The following is a 19,372-nucleotide window of genomic DNA, read 5'->3' on the forward strand; positions in this document are numbered from 1 at the left end:
AAGGTGTCCAGAGCTTTCTTTTTTTTTTACTTATTTAAATGTAATCCTCCGCAAACAATGTTAATTTATATTATAATTTTGACATAGAAAAATATATAAATTAAAACATTTAATACATAGTACTTTTCACAACTGAATTTGTCTCTGTTTCCCCAACATCAAGGCCCCATGAACAACTCAGGCCAAAGCTAATTTGCTCCAACTGAACACCCCTGCTGCCTGTTGAAACAAGAGGGATTGTCACAGAATGATAGTCACTTATAAACAATACATTTAGGGAAAGCCCTGAAATAACAGCCACTCAAGAACCAACCATTGGTGAGCAATTAAAACAATCTGCTCCTGCTTCTTCAATAACCAGTATGGATTCTCTCTTCTTCCCCTAGACTGCTTTAGAGAACAATATCCTTCTGACGCTTCATACCAGGAGATTCTTTGTCGCGACCCTCCTTCAGAGTGGGGTTGACCTCATGCATGACTTTCTCATCGTTGGCTCCACGGGGTTCAGCTTCAGAGGGACGAGAAGGACCATTGTTGACATACTGCTCCAGATCACGGGTGGGGGAAGCCAGGGCAACAGTGTAAGACATGGAGGGCTTGGTGGGCAGAGGGCTCTTGAGGTGCAGGGGGGAGGTGACAGGGCTAATAGCCTCACAGCCATTGCCCGCCTCCCGAATAGCACCGTTGACCTTGGGGCTGCAGATGGTCACATCAACAGTTCTCCTACCTTTCAGGGTGGGCCTCTCCTCAACCGGGTGGTTACTGACATCTTTTCCAAAGGTTGCAAAAGTCCGCTTGGTGGGGCCACAGTCGTCATAAGCCTCGACATCAGCAGCAGTAGCTTCAATGGACAGAGCGATGACATTCCTCACATGGTCAGGGGACTTGGAGTGGGTGGGCATGGGGTTCCGGGGCATCCAGCACCTGTCGGAGTGGCCAAGAATCCTGCATTCTTCCCTGCAATGAAATCCTTCATTCTGATCTGTTTGGAGAAAATAAAATGTCAATTTCATCAGCTTTCCCCAGGAATCATTGTTACTCCCCAGTGTTCTGGATTCTTAGGTAACCACAGGCCCTTCTGAGAAACGGCCCTTTTATTTTTTTATTTTTTTAATAATAGTTTATTGTCAAATTGGTTTCCATATAACAGCCAGTGCTTCTCCCCACAAGTGCCCCCCTACATGACCATCACCCCCTTCCCCCCTCTCCCTCCCCCTTCAGCCCTCGGTTAGTTTTCAATATTTAATAGTCTCTCATGATTTGTGTCCCTCGCTCCCCAACTCTCTTTCCTTTCAGATAGCCCTTTATTGCCTTTTGGGACAAGTGTGAAGAATTGGATTTTTAAAAGGCTGGAGATCTCCCCCTTGCATACTCCTCTCTTTTATTATTAGTTTTGTTGTTGTTCCCATTGTTGACAAACTAAAAACCTAAAGGTAAACATGTTATGATAAAAAAAATGTATTTAAAAAAAAGTTTAGGTGCACCAGGGTGGCTCAGTTCAGTTAAGCGTTTGACTCCAGCACAGGTCATGATTTTGCAGTTCGTTAGTTCGAGCCCCACATCAGGCTCTCTGCTGTCAGCACAGAGCCTGCTTCAGATCCGCTGTCTCCTTCTCTCTCTGTCCCTCTCCTACTCACACTCTTTCTCACCTTCTCTCAAAAATAAATAAACACTTAAAAAATAAAATATAAAAACGTTTATCCTGCATGTCAAAGGGCTGAGAGTCAGCATTCTTATCAACAGCTCCAGCTAAAAGTCAACTGCATTTGAACTGATCAACTGATAAAGAAGATGTGATATATCTATATCTATCTATCTATCTATAGATAGATAGATAGATAGATAGATAGAGATATAGATAGACACACACACACACACACACACACACACACAACGGAATACTACATGGCAATGAGAAAGAATGAAATCTGACTAATTTTAGCAAAGTGGATGGATCTTGAGGGTGTCATGCTAAGCGAAATAAGTCAGGCAGAGAAGGATAGATACCATATGTTTGCATTCATAGGTCTAACAGGAGAAACCTAACAGGGGACCATGGGAAGGGGAAGGAGTGAAAAAGACTTAGGGAGAGGGAGTGAGGCAAATCATGAGAGACTGCTGAATACTGAAAACAAACTGAGGGCTGAAGGGGGAAGGAGAAGAGAAAGGGGGGTGATGGTCATGGAGGAGGGCACTTGTGGGGAAGAGCACTGGGTGTTATATGAAAACCAACTTGGTAATAAACTATTAAAAATAAAAGAATATTCTTCAACATACCAGATGCTGTGTTACTGATACAACTCCTAAAAGTGGAAATTACTGGCGCCTGGTGGCTTAGTCAGTTAAGTGTCCAAATTCGGCTCAGGTCATGATCTTACAGTCCCTGAGTTTGAGCCCCACATCCCACATCAGGCTGTATGCAGACAGCTAGGAGTCTGGAGCCTGCTTCAGATTCTCTATCTCCCTCTCTCTCTGTCCCTTCCTCGCTCGCGCTCTGTCTCAATTCTCAAAAAATAAATAAACTTTTAAAAAAAGTAGAAACACTTTGAAAACCTACAAAGAAAACAATGTAGCTGTGTAAGAAACAATAAAGTAAATGTAGCACTTGAGAAACAAAGTGTCATCTTAGTCTCTGAATGGTTTCCTATATACTATATGCAGATCTTAAAGGTATGTATCATGCTTTGATGTCCAGTTGAAGATACATTTGTCATTTACCTTGGAGTTTTCAATTCTAAGAATAGTTAATGGGGCCTATGCTCTGCTAAGTTAACAGCACAATAAGCAGAAACATCTATTTTATGATGTAAATGTGCTATTCAAATATCAAGCATTGTTTCTTGGCATCAAACACAACTGTTAATTCCTATAAAATATAAACCAAAAATGGTCTTTTAGACCAACTGCAAATACTGACTCTTCTGGCAAAACTAATTAAGATATTTATGGCAAAATTAATGGAATTACCAAAGGAAATAATTATCCTGGAAAGAGTTCTTAAAAGTATTTTAAAGCCTGCAGAATTCAAGGGAAATAACATCCATCCTGCATCTGTAACTTAACAAGGCAAATAGAATAGCAATGGGCTCAGTGCAAAGGGAAAGAAGGGCAAGAAAGAGGGAAGGGAGGGAGGGAGAGAAGGGGAAGGAAGAAAAGAAGGGAGGAAGGTATGTAGGAAGGAAGGAAGGAAGGAAGGAAGGAAGGAAGGAAGGAAGGAAGGAAGGAAGGAAGGAAGGAAAGAGAAATTGAAACACTATCTAGGCTTTAAACATTCTGTCTTGGTTTTGATATGATTGACATCTTAAGGACTGGACTCCTTTTGGGTATTCAGAGCATCTAGCAAAAATTCAATAAGGGCTTAGGACTTTGCAAAATGACAACTTCCCAGGCTGTCCTAGGTTGCAATTCTGAGAGGAGTTTACACTCACCTCCTAAAGGACTCAAAGTTTTGGCAAGAAAAGTTGGAGCTCCATCTATAAAATATTCAAGGGCACATCAGTGAAAACTGAGACCTTCCTAGAGATTCATGAACAAATGACACCAAGCTATCCTGAAGCCACTGTAGTGTGATAAGAAATAAATTGCACTACAAACAACTACTTGTCTCTTTCTTATTCCCTTCTCTTTCTTTCAGAATTTTTTGGTTACTCCCTAATGCTTTCTTTTTATTCTCCTGTTCTCTAGCTTCTTACTTGTTAGCAGCCCTTCCTACAGCACCATTGGTCTGACAGACAATAGGAAGAGAGGGTAAGATGCCAGAACTGTGACTGGTATTCAAAACATCTACGTAGTACTATTTGATGGATGCCAAAGAAGAGCTATCCAAAAACCAGCCCTTGTAACAAAAAGAGAAATTCCCACCTTCTTAAAATAAGGTAGACCACTATCAAATAGAAATCATCAGATTTTCTTTGGTCACATAGCAAAGCCATAGGGAAAGGGACCCAGGATAGGAGAGTTTTTATGGGGTAAGTATACCAATGTCTAGAGGTACAGTTACCTAGAAAGGGCAGAGTGGGGGATAGATATAGGAACAAAGTTTCTGAGACTGACAAAATGATGTTGCCAAAAGACAGCAGATAGGCAAAGAAAAAGGGCAGCCCTAATTAGCATAGCTTGGCATTTTCAGTATGGCTAACTAGTTTACCAACAGGAATCTGCAAAGTTTAGTTTTAGCTTGGGATGGAGAGGATGGCTGAAAAAACTGATGGACCCCAGTCTTGTCCAAAACTGTTTGACAGATCAGCATCAATTAGCAAGTGCCACGCAGCACTTGGCCTCTGTGATACCAAATGGAACATAAGCCTCTCTCCTCATTCACAGTCTATGCACCTAAAATTCACTTATTCCCAGTACAACATGAAAATAGATTTAAAAAGATGCCCCTTTCAGAATTCAAAACAATTGAATTAATTTCAATGGAATCTTCAGTGCTGAACTTGTCAAAGAGAGAAAGTTAAAACATATTTAAGTAGAAGTGCTTTAGAATTAAATATTTATCATAGACGATAGTGTGGCATGTACAGTCATACAATCTAAGTTGCAATTTGAGCAATCACAATAGTTCCTGGAGTTTTCACCATCGTACGAGGACTCAATTCAATTCAACTCATAAATAAGAGGTTTCAAGATGTGTGTAAGTATAAATCATTTGTACTGATGCATGGAGAGCAAGGAAATAAAGCAGGTTGCCTGGAAAATTGAGACTAAGAAATAGTGAGGTGCTCACAGTGACTGAGAAAAGCAAAAATTGACTAAACTGAAATCTTTGAATTTTTCCTTCTATGGTAAAGAAAATTATCTGACAAAGTGCTGGACTTCATCTGGGTGCTTAGAAAACATTTAAAATGGCATCTTTACAAGTAAAATATGAGGTATCAACGAAGGCCACTGAACTATTTCCCTAAAGGAAGAACACTGAGATACTGAAACTCTGCGCAGAGTGGAACTATTTTTTAATAGTTTATTTTCAAATTGGTTTCCGTGTATCACCCCAGTGCTTCTCCCCACAAGTGCCCCCCACCATGACCATCACCCCCTTCACTCTTTCCCCCTTCCCCTTCAGTTCATGGTTTGTTTTCAATATTCAATAGTCTTTCATGATTTGTGTCCCTCACTCTCCCCAGCTTTCTTTCCCCCTTCCTCTCCCTATTGAAATATGGCCATTTGCAGCAAAGTGGATGGACCTCAAGGGTGTCATGCTAAGTGAAATAAGTCAGGCAGAGAAGGATAGATAACATATGTTTGTGCTCATAGACCTAACAGGAGAAACCTAAGAGAGAACCATAGGGAATGGAACTATTTTTGAAAGTTTCATTCTAAGATGTCCACAGAATTAAGTACCTTAGCATGTATCTGTTGGATACCTACAACACTTAGTCACTTATGTGAAGAGTTCAAACCACCTGTTTGATTTTGTGTAGATTAAAAACAGACCATTTCATTTCCACCAACAGTGTTGGTGGGAATGTAAACTGGTGCAGCTGCTCTAGAAAACAGTATGGAGGTTCCTCAAAAAACTATCAACAGAACTCCCCTATGACCCAGCAATAGCACTGCTAGGGATTTATCCAAGGGATACAGAAGTGCTGATGCATAGAGGCACATGTACCCCAATGTTCACAGCACCACTGTCAATAATAGCCAAATCATGGAAAGAGCCTAAATGTCCATTACATGATGAGTGGATCAGGAAGATGTGGTATATATATACAATGGAGTATTACATGGCAATGAGAAAGAATGAAATCTGGCCATTTGTAGCAAAGTGGGTGGACCTCAAGGGTGTCATGCTAAGCCTAATAAGTCAGGCCGAGAAGGACAGATATCATGTTTGCCCTCATAGGTCTAACAGGAGAACAGGAGAAACCTAATGTAGGACCATGGGGAGGGGAAGGGGGAAAGAGAGTTGGGGAGAAAGAGTGACACAAAACCTGAGAGACAATTGAATACTGAAAAGGAACAGAGGGTTGAAGGGGGAGGGGGAAGGGAGGTGGTGGTAATGGAGGAGGGCACTTGTGGGGAAGAGCACTGGGTGTTATATGGAAATCAATTTGACAACAAATTATTAAAAAAAAAAAACCAGACCATTTCACACATTCTACAGGTAGTTAAGCTCCTGGCACGACAGAGCCTTCAAATGATGCTTACAAGTAGCATTAAACTAAAGTCATCACCAACTTGGTTTCATTCTTTCCTTGAAAATAAGGAAATTGCTAACACATCATTAACTTCAGAAAGAAGCCACTTTTATGCTGGTTATTAGCATCTGGCTATTAGAATGAGTAGTGAGGATGGCACAAATAAGACTGGTACAGAAAGCAACAGGAGCAGGGCATGTTAGCCAGGAGAAAAGATTTTCCCTTTTTAATGAAAATTTAATGTTGGAGGGAGAAAATGTCTGGTGTTCCTCTTAGCAGGAACTGACACTTCCTTCAGTCAAGTCCCAGGACATTCAGTTTTGTAATCCAGGTAATGCTATACATGCATCAAAAAAATGTTGCAACAGTAATTTCTAATTCTTTGAAGATTCTTGACTGCCAAAATGTTCTTGTTACTGAGCAGAGAAGCTAAGAAACAACATTAGTGATTCTATAATCACTTCTTTCATGTTTGAAAAATAAAGTGCTCAGTAAACCAATCACTGTCCCTTGCAATGATTCATAAAGATAGTGTATGTCATGTCATCAGCTAGGTAGGAGGCACTAGAAATAGTCACTGGAAGCTCACAGTATTAGAAAAATTAATATCTATTAACTACTTAGGTTGGACTATTCATTCCCAACAAAAGCCTCATAGAAAAGTCTAGCATTATCTTGATGTTTCAGTGTAACTTCAGCAATCATCTGGAATACTGTAATTGCTATCACACTGCTTTTGGGTACAGCAAATGGCACAATCATTTAAAATTTTTTCATTTCAAGTATCTTCCTGGAAGCTAATAAAATTTACAACAATTTCATCTTTCCTCATTGCAATAAAGAAAAGCTTAGTTCCAGACAAATTAAAAGTAAATTGATTGCCTTAGGGTAATCTATTCAAATATCACTTTTATGTGTTAGAATCTATCTTTTATCTTAGAACATTAGAGGGAGGGAAGCATAGAAGGAGGGAGAAAATGATTGAATGAATCTTAGATATGGGAGTGAGATAGAAGATGGAGATAAAGAGTGTGAAACTGAAATAAGTCAGTATGTGAAAAAGACAAGCTATAGCAACAAAGGGATAGTGAGAGACAAGCAAAACAATTAAATCCTTGTTTGCAAAACCAGGTAGAAATCAACTTAAATAAATGCAACTGTGTCACTGGGTTTAGGCCTAACATTTGTGCTGGAATTTATGATAATAACCATAATAATGAATACCAAAATTTAAGGGATCAAACATACCTTCTATGTTTACTTGTCATTACCTATCTTTCATGGACAATGCTCAGGTCTATTCCTTTGCTCTTTTCCTTAGATATACTCATAATTATTTTTTTCCAGGTGTCCATTTAATCATACTAGTAGAAGAAAACAAGTTCTATTTTTCAGGGTGTTGACACAAAAGCAATCAAAGAAATTCAGAAGTGAGACCAATTAATCTATTCTTTGAGGAAGCTTCATCATTTGGAAGTATGCTATGCTTGATCTGCTGCTCCTATTAGGAAAAAAACGTCCTTTACAACTTTGGCACATGGAAGTTCTTATATGAGCCTCTGGCCTTTAGCTTGTCCAACTCTTATTTAACAGAAAAAAAAAATGGCTGCTCCATCTGAAGTATCATGAAAGTCTTGGAATCCCTTTGGGCCACAGTTGTGAGGGCTTTTTCTGAGTTGGCTCAACCTCTGAATTACAAGAGGTAACAGAAGGCTTTTAGGTTGAGATGACCTGATTTAAGACACTCTGACTAGTAAAATCTATGCATGTACTGATGCATAGTAAACCTAGATTATAGTCACAAAAAATATATCACAGATACACATGCATGTGCACACACCACCACTAGTCCTCATCATTCTGAATACTCATTTTCATTCACAAGTTAAAATAATGAAGCATTATGTGTCTATTATATCTCAATAAAGCTGGAACAATTCAACAGGCCAAATCAAAATACCACTAAAAACTAGTCTAGTAAAATTTATATGCTCTATCAATTTAGTAAAGATCACATATATTTACACCCTTAGAATAATCTGTTTTTCCAAAACATTGCATCTCCTGAACTCCATTTTATTGCATTTCCCCTTGTTGGTCAAAGTGCCAGTCTTTCATGACTGGGTCTACAAAACATATACCTAATGAATGAATGCCATGCTGTGGCTAGAGAATCCCTGAGGAGTGTAGTTCTATGTTCAGAAAACTAGACAGCACTAGGAGTAAAGAATTTGAAGCTTCATTCAAGCCAGCATGTTTTCTATTCTCTGAGATTCCAAAATAGCATTTACATAGAAAGAGAGAGTGCAGACTTATTTAATATAAGATGTTGAGTTCTAGCATAAAAATATTCTAAGAGTAAATGAAAATTATTAATTAAAGAAAAAGGTTTATTTGGCCCTAGAGCTTTCTTATTCCCTTAATTCCACTTTGTAATCTTTTTTATTTGCTTCTATCAGTTAGTGAACATAAAATCATCTGGCTTGTTATTAAAAGTGCAGATAAAATAATCAGCTTTGGAAAAATGCAAATGGTGTCTAGCTGAAGAGCTAAGGAATATCATCTGCCCATATATTAATACATGGCACAACTCCTTTATCTATCCTAATGGTGGATTGGAGGCAGGGGGTAGAAAAAGATTGGAAAGGAGAAAAGAGAAGGGCAGATGCAGAATTATATTTTAAAACCTCCTGCTGGTATTCAACGAGTTCTCTCCTGTTATTAATCACACACACACACACACACACACACACACACACACACACACACACACTTACACACACACCACAAAATTGCAATGCTGACATAGCTTCCTGGATAAGATGCTTATATAGGACAGTAACAAAAAAGGACATTGACGAATGGTTTTATTCTCCTGGGGAATCTTTGTTCCAATCCTTCCAGAGTTTATGCAAACAGAAAAGTTTATATGTTTAACACCCTGTTATTCATCCCAATATGGGAAGTCAGCGGTATTTCAACAAAGAAACCACTCATGAGTAATGATTTTATGGAGACAAGAGTGGGAAAATGAACTGTTTGAAATGTGTCTAATTCCTTGTGTGATGGCTAATAAAAAGAAACATCTGAACACAGTGCTTGAGAAGCATTTTTATATTGTTCAACAGACTGAAAATAATAGCTTTTTTTCTGGTCTGCATTACCATTAATAACAGCCTTCTCTTCTGGTCCTCTGTGTTTACAAAGGGAATAAGGATTGATACAAGAGGTCGCCTTTCTTCTGCACCACCCAACTAGACATATATTGTCCTGATGATTTTTTTTTAGCACACACAATTCAACTTTTAATTTTAAAAGCAAAACTAGTCAGACTACCTGTATGTTTCAGAAATTACTTAGGAACTGTGAAGAAACCAGATAATTTCCAATGTAGTTCTCAGAAAGGTTGCTTGAAGAGTGAAAAGGGACTCTCACATCTTGTTTTTCTTTAAGGAAGCTCTTGAATTCTCCTGAGGGAAAACCTTCCATTTGCTCTATTTACTTTCTCCTGACCACACCCTGAAGATTGTCTAGGGCAGGGAAATAGTAAATTGATTATGACTAGGTAGTGTAATCCACAGACTGCAGGTTGTCGGCTCCTCCAGTGCATTTAAGATGGAACTGCCTTTACAAAATTTCAACATATTCACAAGGATTGCGTAAAGGAGTATTCCCCTGAAGTTCAATGGAACTTTGATTCCCACCTATAAATAATAAGTGCTCTAATGAATTAATTCTCATTCCCCTTTCCTCATCTCATCTCCCTTTTCTCTGTTCCATAGTATTTGACTTGTTTCTGCCATGCCCAATATAGCCTCTTGTCTTACCATTTTGTTCAGACTCTTACTTCAGTTTTGTACTATTTCCTCATCACATCAAATCTTTCTGCCTAGAAACTCACACCTCTAGGTAAGCTATCAGTAAGCAAACAGAAACAACAGCAATGGCCAAGTCTGTGAAAGAAAATCCACCAATTCAGAAAAAAAAAAAAAAACTGTTCTTTGGGACATTTCCTCCTTCCAACCAAGGAGCCTTCAAAATAAGTTTAATGATTCCGTGAGGACTCCCCCCCAATATTAGAAACATCTGTGTCTGGAATTACCTTAAAAGGTATGTTACTAGCACCCTTTATAAGAAAAAATTGGATAGGAATATTAACTGCACAACTACAGACATAGTCTGTACACTCTATAACAAAGAGGCCACATTTCTCTATTAGGAAAGTTACTGATTAACAATTATTATAAAATAAAATTTAAAAACTTACATGGGGGCATCTGGGTATCTCAGTCGGTTGGGTGTCTGACTTTGGCACAGGTCATTATCTCAAAGCTCATGAGTTCGAGGCACATGTTGGGCTCTGTGCTACAGCTCAGAGTCTGGAGCTGCTTCATATTCTGTGTCTCCCTCTCTCTGCCCCTCCCCTGCTTGTGGTCTGTCTCTCTGTCTCTCTCTCTCAAAAATAAACATTTAAAAAAACATAAATTCCCTCAAATTCTAAAAAAGTTGCCATGAATTTTATGTCTGCCCAGAAAATCAACAGGGTATTCAGCAAACTACTCAGCTATTTGTTCATTGGAAATTCATAGTCTAATGTAACATTGGTCCTCTCCTGTTCTTCATGTTATCATTGGGCTATCAGCCAAAGCCTAGAGAAGTAGGCTTCATCTTAGTGAACCGTAATCTCTAGTGTCAGATATAGTCATCCTGAGTAATGGGAACTATAGCTTGCCAAAATCTATAGCTTCCTTGTCTGTTCCATCTATCAAATATGTTCAGAAGTCCCATGGCACAAGCCCAGCAGTCTACAGATACCAATCAAACATCAATAGATTAAGTGTAAGTGATTGTATATTAAGTACAAGCCAATTGTGTTTCCTTTTCAGTTGCAGGAATTCCAGTGCTATTAACCCACCCATAATGTTCACACCTAATGATTCAGACAGGAATCCAAGTGGAAGTTTTATAGGATGCTCTGCACATGCTACAATTACAACATTCAGCATAGCACTAATAGGCATCCTACTCTCAGGTTTCATGTATACCACATGGATGGTATTTGCAGGACTGCCCCCTCCCTGGTTGGCTATGAGAAAAGACGTAGAGGATCCTATATGCTCTGCTACTAGGATAAAGACTTGTTTATGTCTTTTCAGACTTCCATAGCTAGTAAACCAAGGAATTCATGTGTATACAACACAGTCTAGAATTCTTCAGTATGTCTCTTATTTTTCTGACATCCCAATATTGCATCAAAAGGTAATTTATTGAATTTTCCTCCCCATCCTATACTTGAACATATGATCAATCCAAACTCAGTGCTCTATCAAAATGGCTTTTCTTCTAAAATCATAGACTTTCTATTCTATAAAAGCATATTGTGTCTCAGAGGCATTGCTTTAAAAATAAGTTGCTCAGGAAAGTAGTTTTTCAATAGTTATATTAGGAGGAGTGAATATAGCCAATTGGGTTATCCCTAAATGCAACACCATTCCAGTGCCTTTAAAACGTAATGCTTTATTTTCTTCTTTCCACATCCAGTGGAAAGCCAACTGCCTTCGTTTTAATTATCATTGACTTTCCCCAAGAACAACCTGGAATATCCAAGGCATGATAGCCTACTATTCCATCAGAAAGCCCATACTTTAGAGCTCAGGAATATACATGCACCTCTTTAGAGGGACAGAAAAATTACTAGACAGATCCCAGACTCTATTGAACTGAACAAAGCCAACTTTGTATATAATCGTGAGTGGAGGAACTGGATGATCGGTAATGTTTGTATTTGTTATGGAGAAAATGAATTTCCTTCCACAATAATGGTGCTCATATACAAAAAGTCCTTAGCATTACTGAGCTAGTCATTATGCAAACAAATCTCAATAACAAAGCTAAGTCCCAATATCAGAACAAATTGGTCCTTTCCAAACACAGTAGTTCCTGCCCTTGCTTACAGTGATCACAGAAAGAATCAAACTAAATATAAATGCAGCTATAATTTTAAAAGATATTTTATTTTTAATGTCATATTTAATATTTCTGTCTTTCTTATTTTGTTCAATGTCTTCCTTTTGTTTTCTAGCACCATAACTGGAGCATCTTAGAGGATATGATTTTAGATTTTCCTAACTTTTACCTAGTTCTCATTCTCTACTGATAAGAAGTGATAAGACAGTATAATTAACACCAGCTGCCTCATTTTCTCTTCTGACTCTAGGAGCTGAGCAAGCCAACCTTACAGGGTGTGGATTGGAGTGGGAGGAAGGATGTCTGGCTCTCACTCTGCCACGATGGGCCTCTCCCAAACTGTAATCCTCCATTAGACAATACCTAAGTTCTTAAATCATGTTTACACAGCTGGAACTGTGCAGACCCTGAAAATCATGCAAAGCACAGACTCAGTAAAACTGCTCCCTGCTTCATTATGGATTTAATCCTGTTTATACATGAATAAATGAATGTAAATTAAATTCTCAGTGTTGAGGTAACAGCTACTGGGGAAAAAAGGGACAGCTCCCTTCCTGAGCAGAGTGTTCACTACCATGATTGCAGCATCCCAACAGGGTGAAGCTTTCTGTCTGTTAGTAAGTAAGCAATAGTTAATAAAAACGCAGTCCACAAGTAAACACAGTAATAACAAGAAACACAACCATCCAACTCAGAAAACAATTCATTGTATGACTATATGGAAAAACTACTTATAATGAAAAGATTAGCACTGCCTCAGTGAGGCAGGGTTTCTGACCATTCTGGCCCTTGAGAGTATGGGTGAGTCTTCTCTCCCCTTCACAGAACCCCCGCCATGAGTTTGCCATATTTCTGCTTACCAGCACCAACGAGAGATGACCTCACAGCTCCATCAGCTCCAAAAGTAGGGAAAATAGATTATAAGCATGGTCCTAGGCCAAAAGCAATGCTTAATCTTTCTGCTGCAGCACTGTATCCAAAGGCAAGCTTCTCTCAAGAAAACAATGACGTATACATACATTACCTTTATGGGAACATGTCAAGACTTAATTTGCTCCTTGTTAAAGAGAAGGTTACTACCCTGCAGAACATCTGAACCCAGCTCTTCTTAGTGAAATGTACATTCAAAAAAGGCAGCATCTCTTTTCTAGAAGCAGTGTACCATGGGGTCTAAGATAGTGGGATTTGGAGCAGTATGGCCTGGTTCAAATCCCAGCTCTACCACTTCAGAGCCCTATTATATGGAAGTTACTCAAAGATATTCTCTGTGCCTTGGGATTTTCCCCCCATCTGTAAGATAGGAATAATAGCACTGACCTCTTAGAGTTTCTGGGATGGTTTAAAGTGGAAATACATGAAAACCAAGTTAAAGAGTGCTTGGTACAAAGGAAGAACTCACTACATCTTAGGTATTGTTATCCATCAGGAAGCTCTGACTCTTTGGGATAGATGGAGTGCAAGCTGGCCTTATTATTAGAACATGTAACCAACTATGGTAGAATATAAAGGGAAAGATGCCGGAAGAGACCCTATGTTAAAGACATCACCCTCATCAGGGCTGCCTTGGTGATCCAAATGCAACCATTAATTTTTTCCTTGTATTATCATCACATTAAATAAGTGAAGAGGATTTAGAGGTACAAACTTCCAGTTATAGATAAATTATGGAGATGAAAAATACAGCATAGGATTATTGTCAATAAAATTACAATATCATTGTGTGGTGACTACACCCACCATTGTGAGCATAGCATCATGTATAAAATTGTTATTTCACTATGTAGCATACCTAAAACTAATGTAATATTGTATATCAACTATACTTCAATTTAAAAAAAGATATTAAATGCTATTTGGAAAGGGAGACCAGTGAGTTTAACAGGTCCCTTGGAATAACTGGACCTTGGGGAAATGGAACATGGAACAGATAAGTTTATATATGGAAAGCAGAAAACAAGCAAAGAAAGCCTGAGAATTCAGGACCCTGAGTAGAAAGGCTAATGGTGACAGAAACTAAACTCAAGGGGAGTATTGGGTGCCTGTGCTCCCAAATGGAGGGGAAGATGCAAGTAGAGAGATATGGTGACACTAGACAGTTTTGCCAAGAGCTCGCCCTTGCATACTCCTCCTAAAAATGTGAGCAATGCTCTTTCTCTGTGGTTTCTTTCCTCCTAGGTACAGAGCTAATTCTGACTCTCTGTAGGAATAGATCTCATCACTTAAGAAAAATAACCACACAGAGAGAATATATTCAAATTTTTTTGGCTTTCTCTTTTTTTTTCATGGTAATGAAAACTCCTATTTATTGATTATATATTTATATTACACACATTAAAAAACACCATAACATCTTCATTTCCAAAATTAGGACACAGAGTTTCAAAAGGACTAAAAGAACTGTCCAACCAAAAAAGAAACTATCTGCACCAGAATTCAAATACTGGTCTGTTTCTCATCAAAATCCATGTGTTTTCAAATACACAATGTCACTATACCAAAAAGTTCAAAGGGGACATTATTTCACATAAAACCCACAGATTTATTTGTATCATTTTGTAATGTTTTAGAAGATTATTTTAAAATTGGGGTATTTCATGTAAGATCTAGATTTCTGATTTCTCTCGGAGAAATCAGGAGATATGGCAGCATTGACCCTACAAGTAACAAGTTAAAAACAGTTTCTGCCTCCCCTTAAAATACTCCTATACTATTCAATTTGCCCCAGTCCTCACTATTCCCTATTACCATCCTGTCAATATGTGTGAATGTCTATTGTTCCATGAAAATATTAAATATTATGCCATTGGGTTACCAGAATAATACCCAGTCTAATTAACTTACTTAAATTACATGTGTAGCCCTCTTGATATTAAAACACATATAGGAGAGGAAGTCAGAATCGAAAAATAAACACATTTAAGTGAAGCTTTCATTTAACTACTGTCACATTAGTCTAGACCTCAGAAGGGAAATATTGACAGGATGGCTAATATGCTAAGTATGAAGAACTAAATTGAATGAGGCACTTGGGATGGGGAAGCCAAAACAGGCTTCACCAAATACATTTGAAACAACACTGAAAACCGACTATATATATATATATATATATATATATATATATATATATATCCAACTCCATTCTCACATTATGCTCCCTGTTAATGAATTAATCAACCATGGAAGGCTTTTGGTTGATTAACAGGGAGCATAATGTGAGAATGGAGTTGGACTAGCATGCAGAAGCTAACTTGATATTTTAGATGTAAGGGCAAAGTATGATAAGCACAAATCCCAACAATTAACACTGGAAGTGAGTAATCATAAAATTAAAGGCCAGTGGAGCAGATAAAGTCAAGGCATCTAGAAAAAATAGCAATCACTAGTTACTAAAGCAATCACTAATTACTTTCTGAAATTCAGGTACATAAAAGTAAAACAAAAAGACCAATGGGAAAGAGGGCTTCTTAGAAATTGCAGTATAGAATCTGTGAGTGGACAAATCAGGGCCATGTAACTCAGGGACAAAGTACACTTAGGAGCTTCCTATCCTATATTTCTCCATCCAAAGCCACATTAGGGACATCAGGCTAGGTTCTCCTGATAGATGATTCAGCACCTCAAAAGGCTGAACAATGGAATCACTGAAGATAATGAGGCAAAAGGAACTCTGAAAAACTGCCAGATATATATTCATATGAATTAACCCCCCCCTCAAAAGACTGAAAGGCACCAGAGGCAATGGGAAAACCTCTGGCCATGAGATTTGGGAGTTCCAGCACCAGCAGATGGGCCACTAGTCTTGAGCTAATGACCAACTAGGAAATCAAAGGAAAGAGTTAATGATTCCATTTTGGGAAAGGCATAAGCAGCTGCCAAAGCATCAGAAGGGAAACAGCTGTGTTCTTCACTTAGAGGAAAGACCTAATTAAGCTGAAAATTGCAAAGTATTCAGAAATGAATGATTCAGTAAGGAAGAAGGAAGATGAGAACATGAAACGGGTGTAAAAGAAAAGGACCATTTCCACAAAAATATACACACTTAAAAGCAGAGTTAAGCTAAACACATGCAAACAAAAGTCAAAGAGGAGAAGAAATTCAGAATGTTTAACACAAGCCAGCTTCACCAATGTTTCAACCTAATTTCCTTTACTATCATGGAACAATCTTTACAACCCCATGAGTAAGAGTAAGACTTCCCATCCTGCCACGGTCTTTAGCAATACAGAGGAAAATCTAGCCAAAATCCCTCTACTTTCCCAATAATCTTTCTTTTTTTCCCTTTAACTATTTATTTTTTTATATATAGTTTATTGTCAAATTAGTTTCCATATGACACCCAGTGCTCTTCCCCATAAGTGCTCTCCTCCATGACCATCCCTCTTTCCCCCTCCCCTCCCCCTTCAGCCCTTTGTTCTTTTTCAGGATTCAATAGTCTCTCATGATTTATCCCTCTCTCTCCCCAACTCTTTCCCCCTTTCCCTCCTGATGGTCCTCTGTTAGGTTTCTCCTGTTAGACCTATGAGTGCAAACATATGGTATCTGTCCTTCTCTGCCTGACTTATTTCGCTTAACATGACTTCCTCGAGGTCCATCCACATTGCTACAAATGGCCAGATTTCATCCTTTCTCATTGCCATGTAATATTCCAATGTGTGTGTGTGTGTGTATATATATATATATATATATATATATATATATATATATATATGTATATATGCATATATATGTGTATATATATATTTGTATTTATATGTATATATCTATATATCACATCTTGATCCATTCATCAGGTGATGGACATTTAGGGTCTTTCCATGATTTGGCTATTGTAGAAAGTGCTGCTATGGACAATGGGGTACATGTGCTCCTATGCATCAGCACTTCTGTATCCTTTGGGTAAATCCCTAGCAGTGCTATCGCTGGGTCATACGGGAGTTCTATTGATAGTTTTTTGAGGAACCTCCATACTGTTTTCCAGAGTGGTTGCAAATAATCTTTCTACACTAAAAGAAAAATAAGGAATCCTAAACTATCAGCAATAATTAGCCCTTAAATAAAAATCATCCCAGTCCAAATTCTTCATTTACAGATGAGAAAACTGGGGCTTAAAGTGAGGAATAACTTGCTTGTTATCACAAGTGTAGTTAGTAACAGGGGCGCCTTGGTGGCTCAGTCGGTTAAGCGTCCGACTTTGGCTCAGGTTATCATCTCACAGTTCGTGGGTTGGAGCCCCACATCAGTCTCTATGCTGACAGCTAGCTCAGAGCCTGGAGCCTGTCTTCAGATTCTGTGTTTCCCTCTCTCTCTCTGACCCTCCTCTGCTCGCTCTCGCTCTCTCTCTCTCTCTCTCTCTCAAAAATAAATAAAACCTTAAAAAATAAAAAAAAATAAATAAACAAATGGAGTTAGTAACAGATCCAAGACATAAATCCAGATGCCTGAATCAGGGCTTCCCCCCAATATACAACAAAAACCTCAATAAAAAGGAAAGAGAAATTAATAATTTTTTCAATAATTATTCAGAAGTAAAGAGTGATCACAGCGTTTTTTAAAAATGTGTAAGCTATCTTGTAGATCATCTTTGAGAAATGACCATCATCAAAATGCTAACAGTACCACAAAGAACAGGGCAATCTAGAATGACTGGGCCATATCATAAAACTTATAGCATTTATCTTAGTAAAAGAAATCAATCCATAACAGCCCAAATTAGAAGAAATTATGAGAAGCTAAAGACTTAAATTTTATCAGGAATATTTGAGAGAAAACGTTTTAAACCCTAACACAAGCAAGAACCAACAAAGTTAGAGAGAATGAAACCTAAAGAACACTCAGTCTGCGATTTAGTTGACGTGTTGTGGTCAACTGAATTGCCAGGGATACAGATAACAAAAAAGGCAAACTCAAAGAGTAAAATGTAAGAAACAAAGTGTGAAAAACCAGGATCTATATAGATGCCAACACTGTAGACACACCTGAGTATTATCAAACATGCTTCCTGGGCTAGTTAGGCACACGAAGTTATTTCCTTCTATCTCATAGCAATGGTTCTGAGTCCCTGATCTTTCTGGCTTTTCTGCTATATTCTAGAGCAGTTTCCTCAAGCAGCATCTTTTCTAAACTTGAGCAGGTAGTCGTTTCATAACTTCCTGCTAGTCAGGTAGACTTTGAGATTTCAAATGGAAAAATAGAACAATACCCTGGAATTACATAACAAATCCAGGAAATATAAACTCTCTTTAAATCTGGCCCTGTATTAAGAGTAAATGATTTCACTTCTACCATTTATAAAATGGGATGGATAAAAACTGTCCTGGGGATCAAATATTCGTGGATGGCTCCTGATCCTTGGTAGTGTTCAGAGCAATGAACTGATCAAGATTTGTTCACTGAAGGTCTTCTCCACTGATAGTAGTGTATATGGGCTGTGTGAGAAGAGGGAAAATGTGATAAAGGAGAAAACTGTACCAAATGAAAAGAAGCCATAAAAACTTTCTATAAAGGAATGCTGAGCCACTACAACCAAATAAACTCTTACTTAATGTCACTGCGAATATCTCCATTTTTTGTATAAATATAATAATGAAAAAGAAATTGTCCCTAAAAGGAAAGAGGATAGAATAAGACTGAATTTAAAAGGAAGAGGGTAGATCACCGGCAAGATGGCAGAGAAGAAGGGACCACTGGTGCCTCCGCATACCTGGAAACATCAAACTGAGAGGATTTAAAAGCCACAACTTTCTAATCTCCAGGAGCGAAGGTGCACGCACTGACGCCTTATTAATATCAGCCCCAAGGAAGCCAGAGTAAGTGAATGAAAACTGGGAACAGAGACTCTGAGGGAGGGAGTGACAGCTCAATGCTGAGGTGGGAAAGAGAGTGCCCAGAGACTTAGCCCAGGGCCGCAGAGGGTGTGATTCCAGAGGCTGCACAACCCAGTGCAGGGCTGCGAGCAAATAGGACAGCCGTGCAGGTTGGCACAAAATTTTGAGAGCTGCCCGTGAGCTGGCCATGCTGCACTTGAGACGGCAACACTAGACGCAGGGTGCGAACCGGTCTCCAGGGAGGTACAGAGCCAAGGGGAAGAGGAGAGACTGAAGGGATACCTTAGCCTGCGGCTTGACAGAGAGACAAAATTTCCATTTGCAGCCTATGGGCTCAGGGAGAGAAATCCTACACCCTCAGCTGGCTCTCGATCAGGTGGGCCCACAGCCTGCAGACCTCAGAGGGGTTGCTATCCAGTGGGTCCTGCAGCCTGCAGACCT

General features: G+C 38.7%; 1 protein-coding gene across 2 annotated transcripts in view; it reads right to left on the bottom strand.

Moving 5' to 3' along the window:
• Nucleotides 1-392: 392 nt before the first annotated feature.
• The window catches only part of PCDH19 (protocadherin 19), a 159,631-nt gene continuing 140,651 nt past the window's right edge, over nucleotides 393-19,372 (bottom strand). For both annotated transcript variants that reach the window (XM_029930604.1, XM_029930603.1), the window contains one exon: nucleotides 393-982. In XM_029930604.1, the coding sequence (XP_029786464.1) occupies nucleotides 393-982 (590 nt within the window). The remainder of the gene's footprint in view (nucleotides 983-19,372) is intronic.

This window comes from Suricata suricatta, chromosome X (assembly GCF_006229205.1).
Source record: "Suricata suricatta isolate VVHF042 chromosome X, meerkat_22Aug2017_6uvM2_HiC, whole genome shotgun sequence".
NCBI lineage: Eukaryota > Metazoa > Chordata > Mammalia > Carnivora > Herpestidae > Suricata > Suricata suricatta.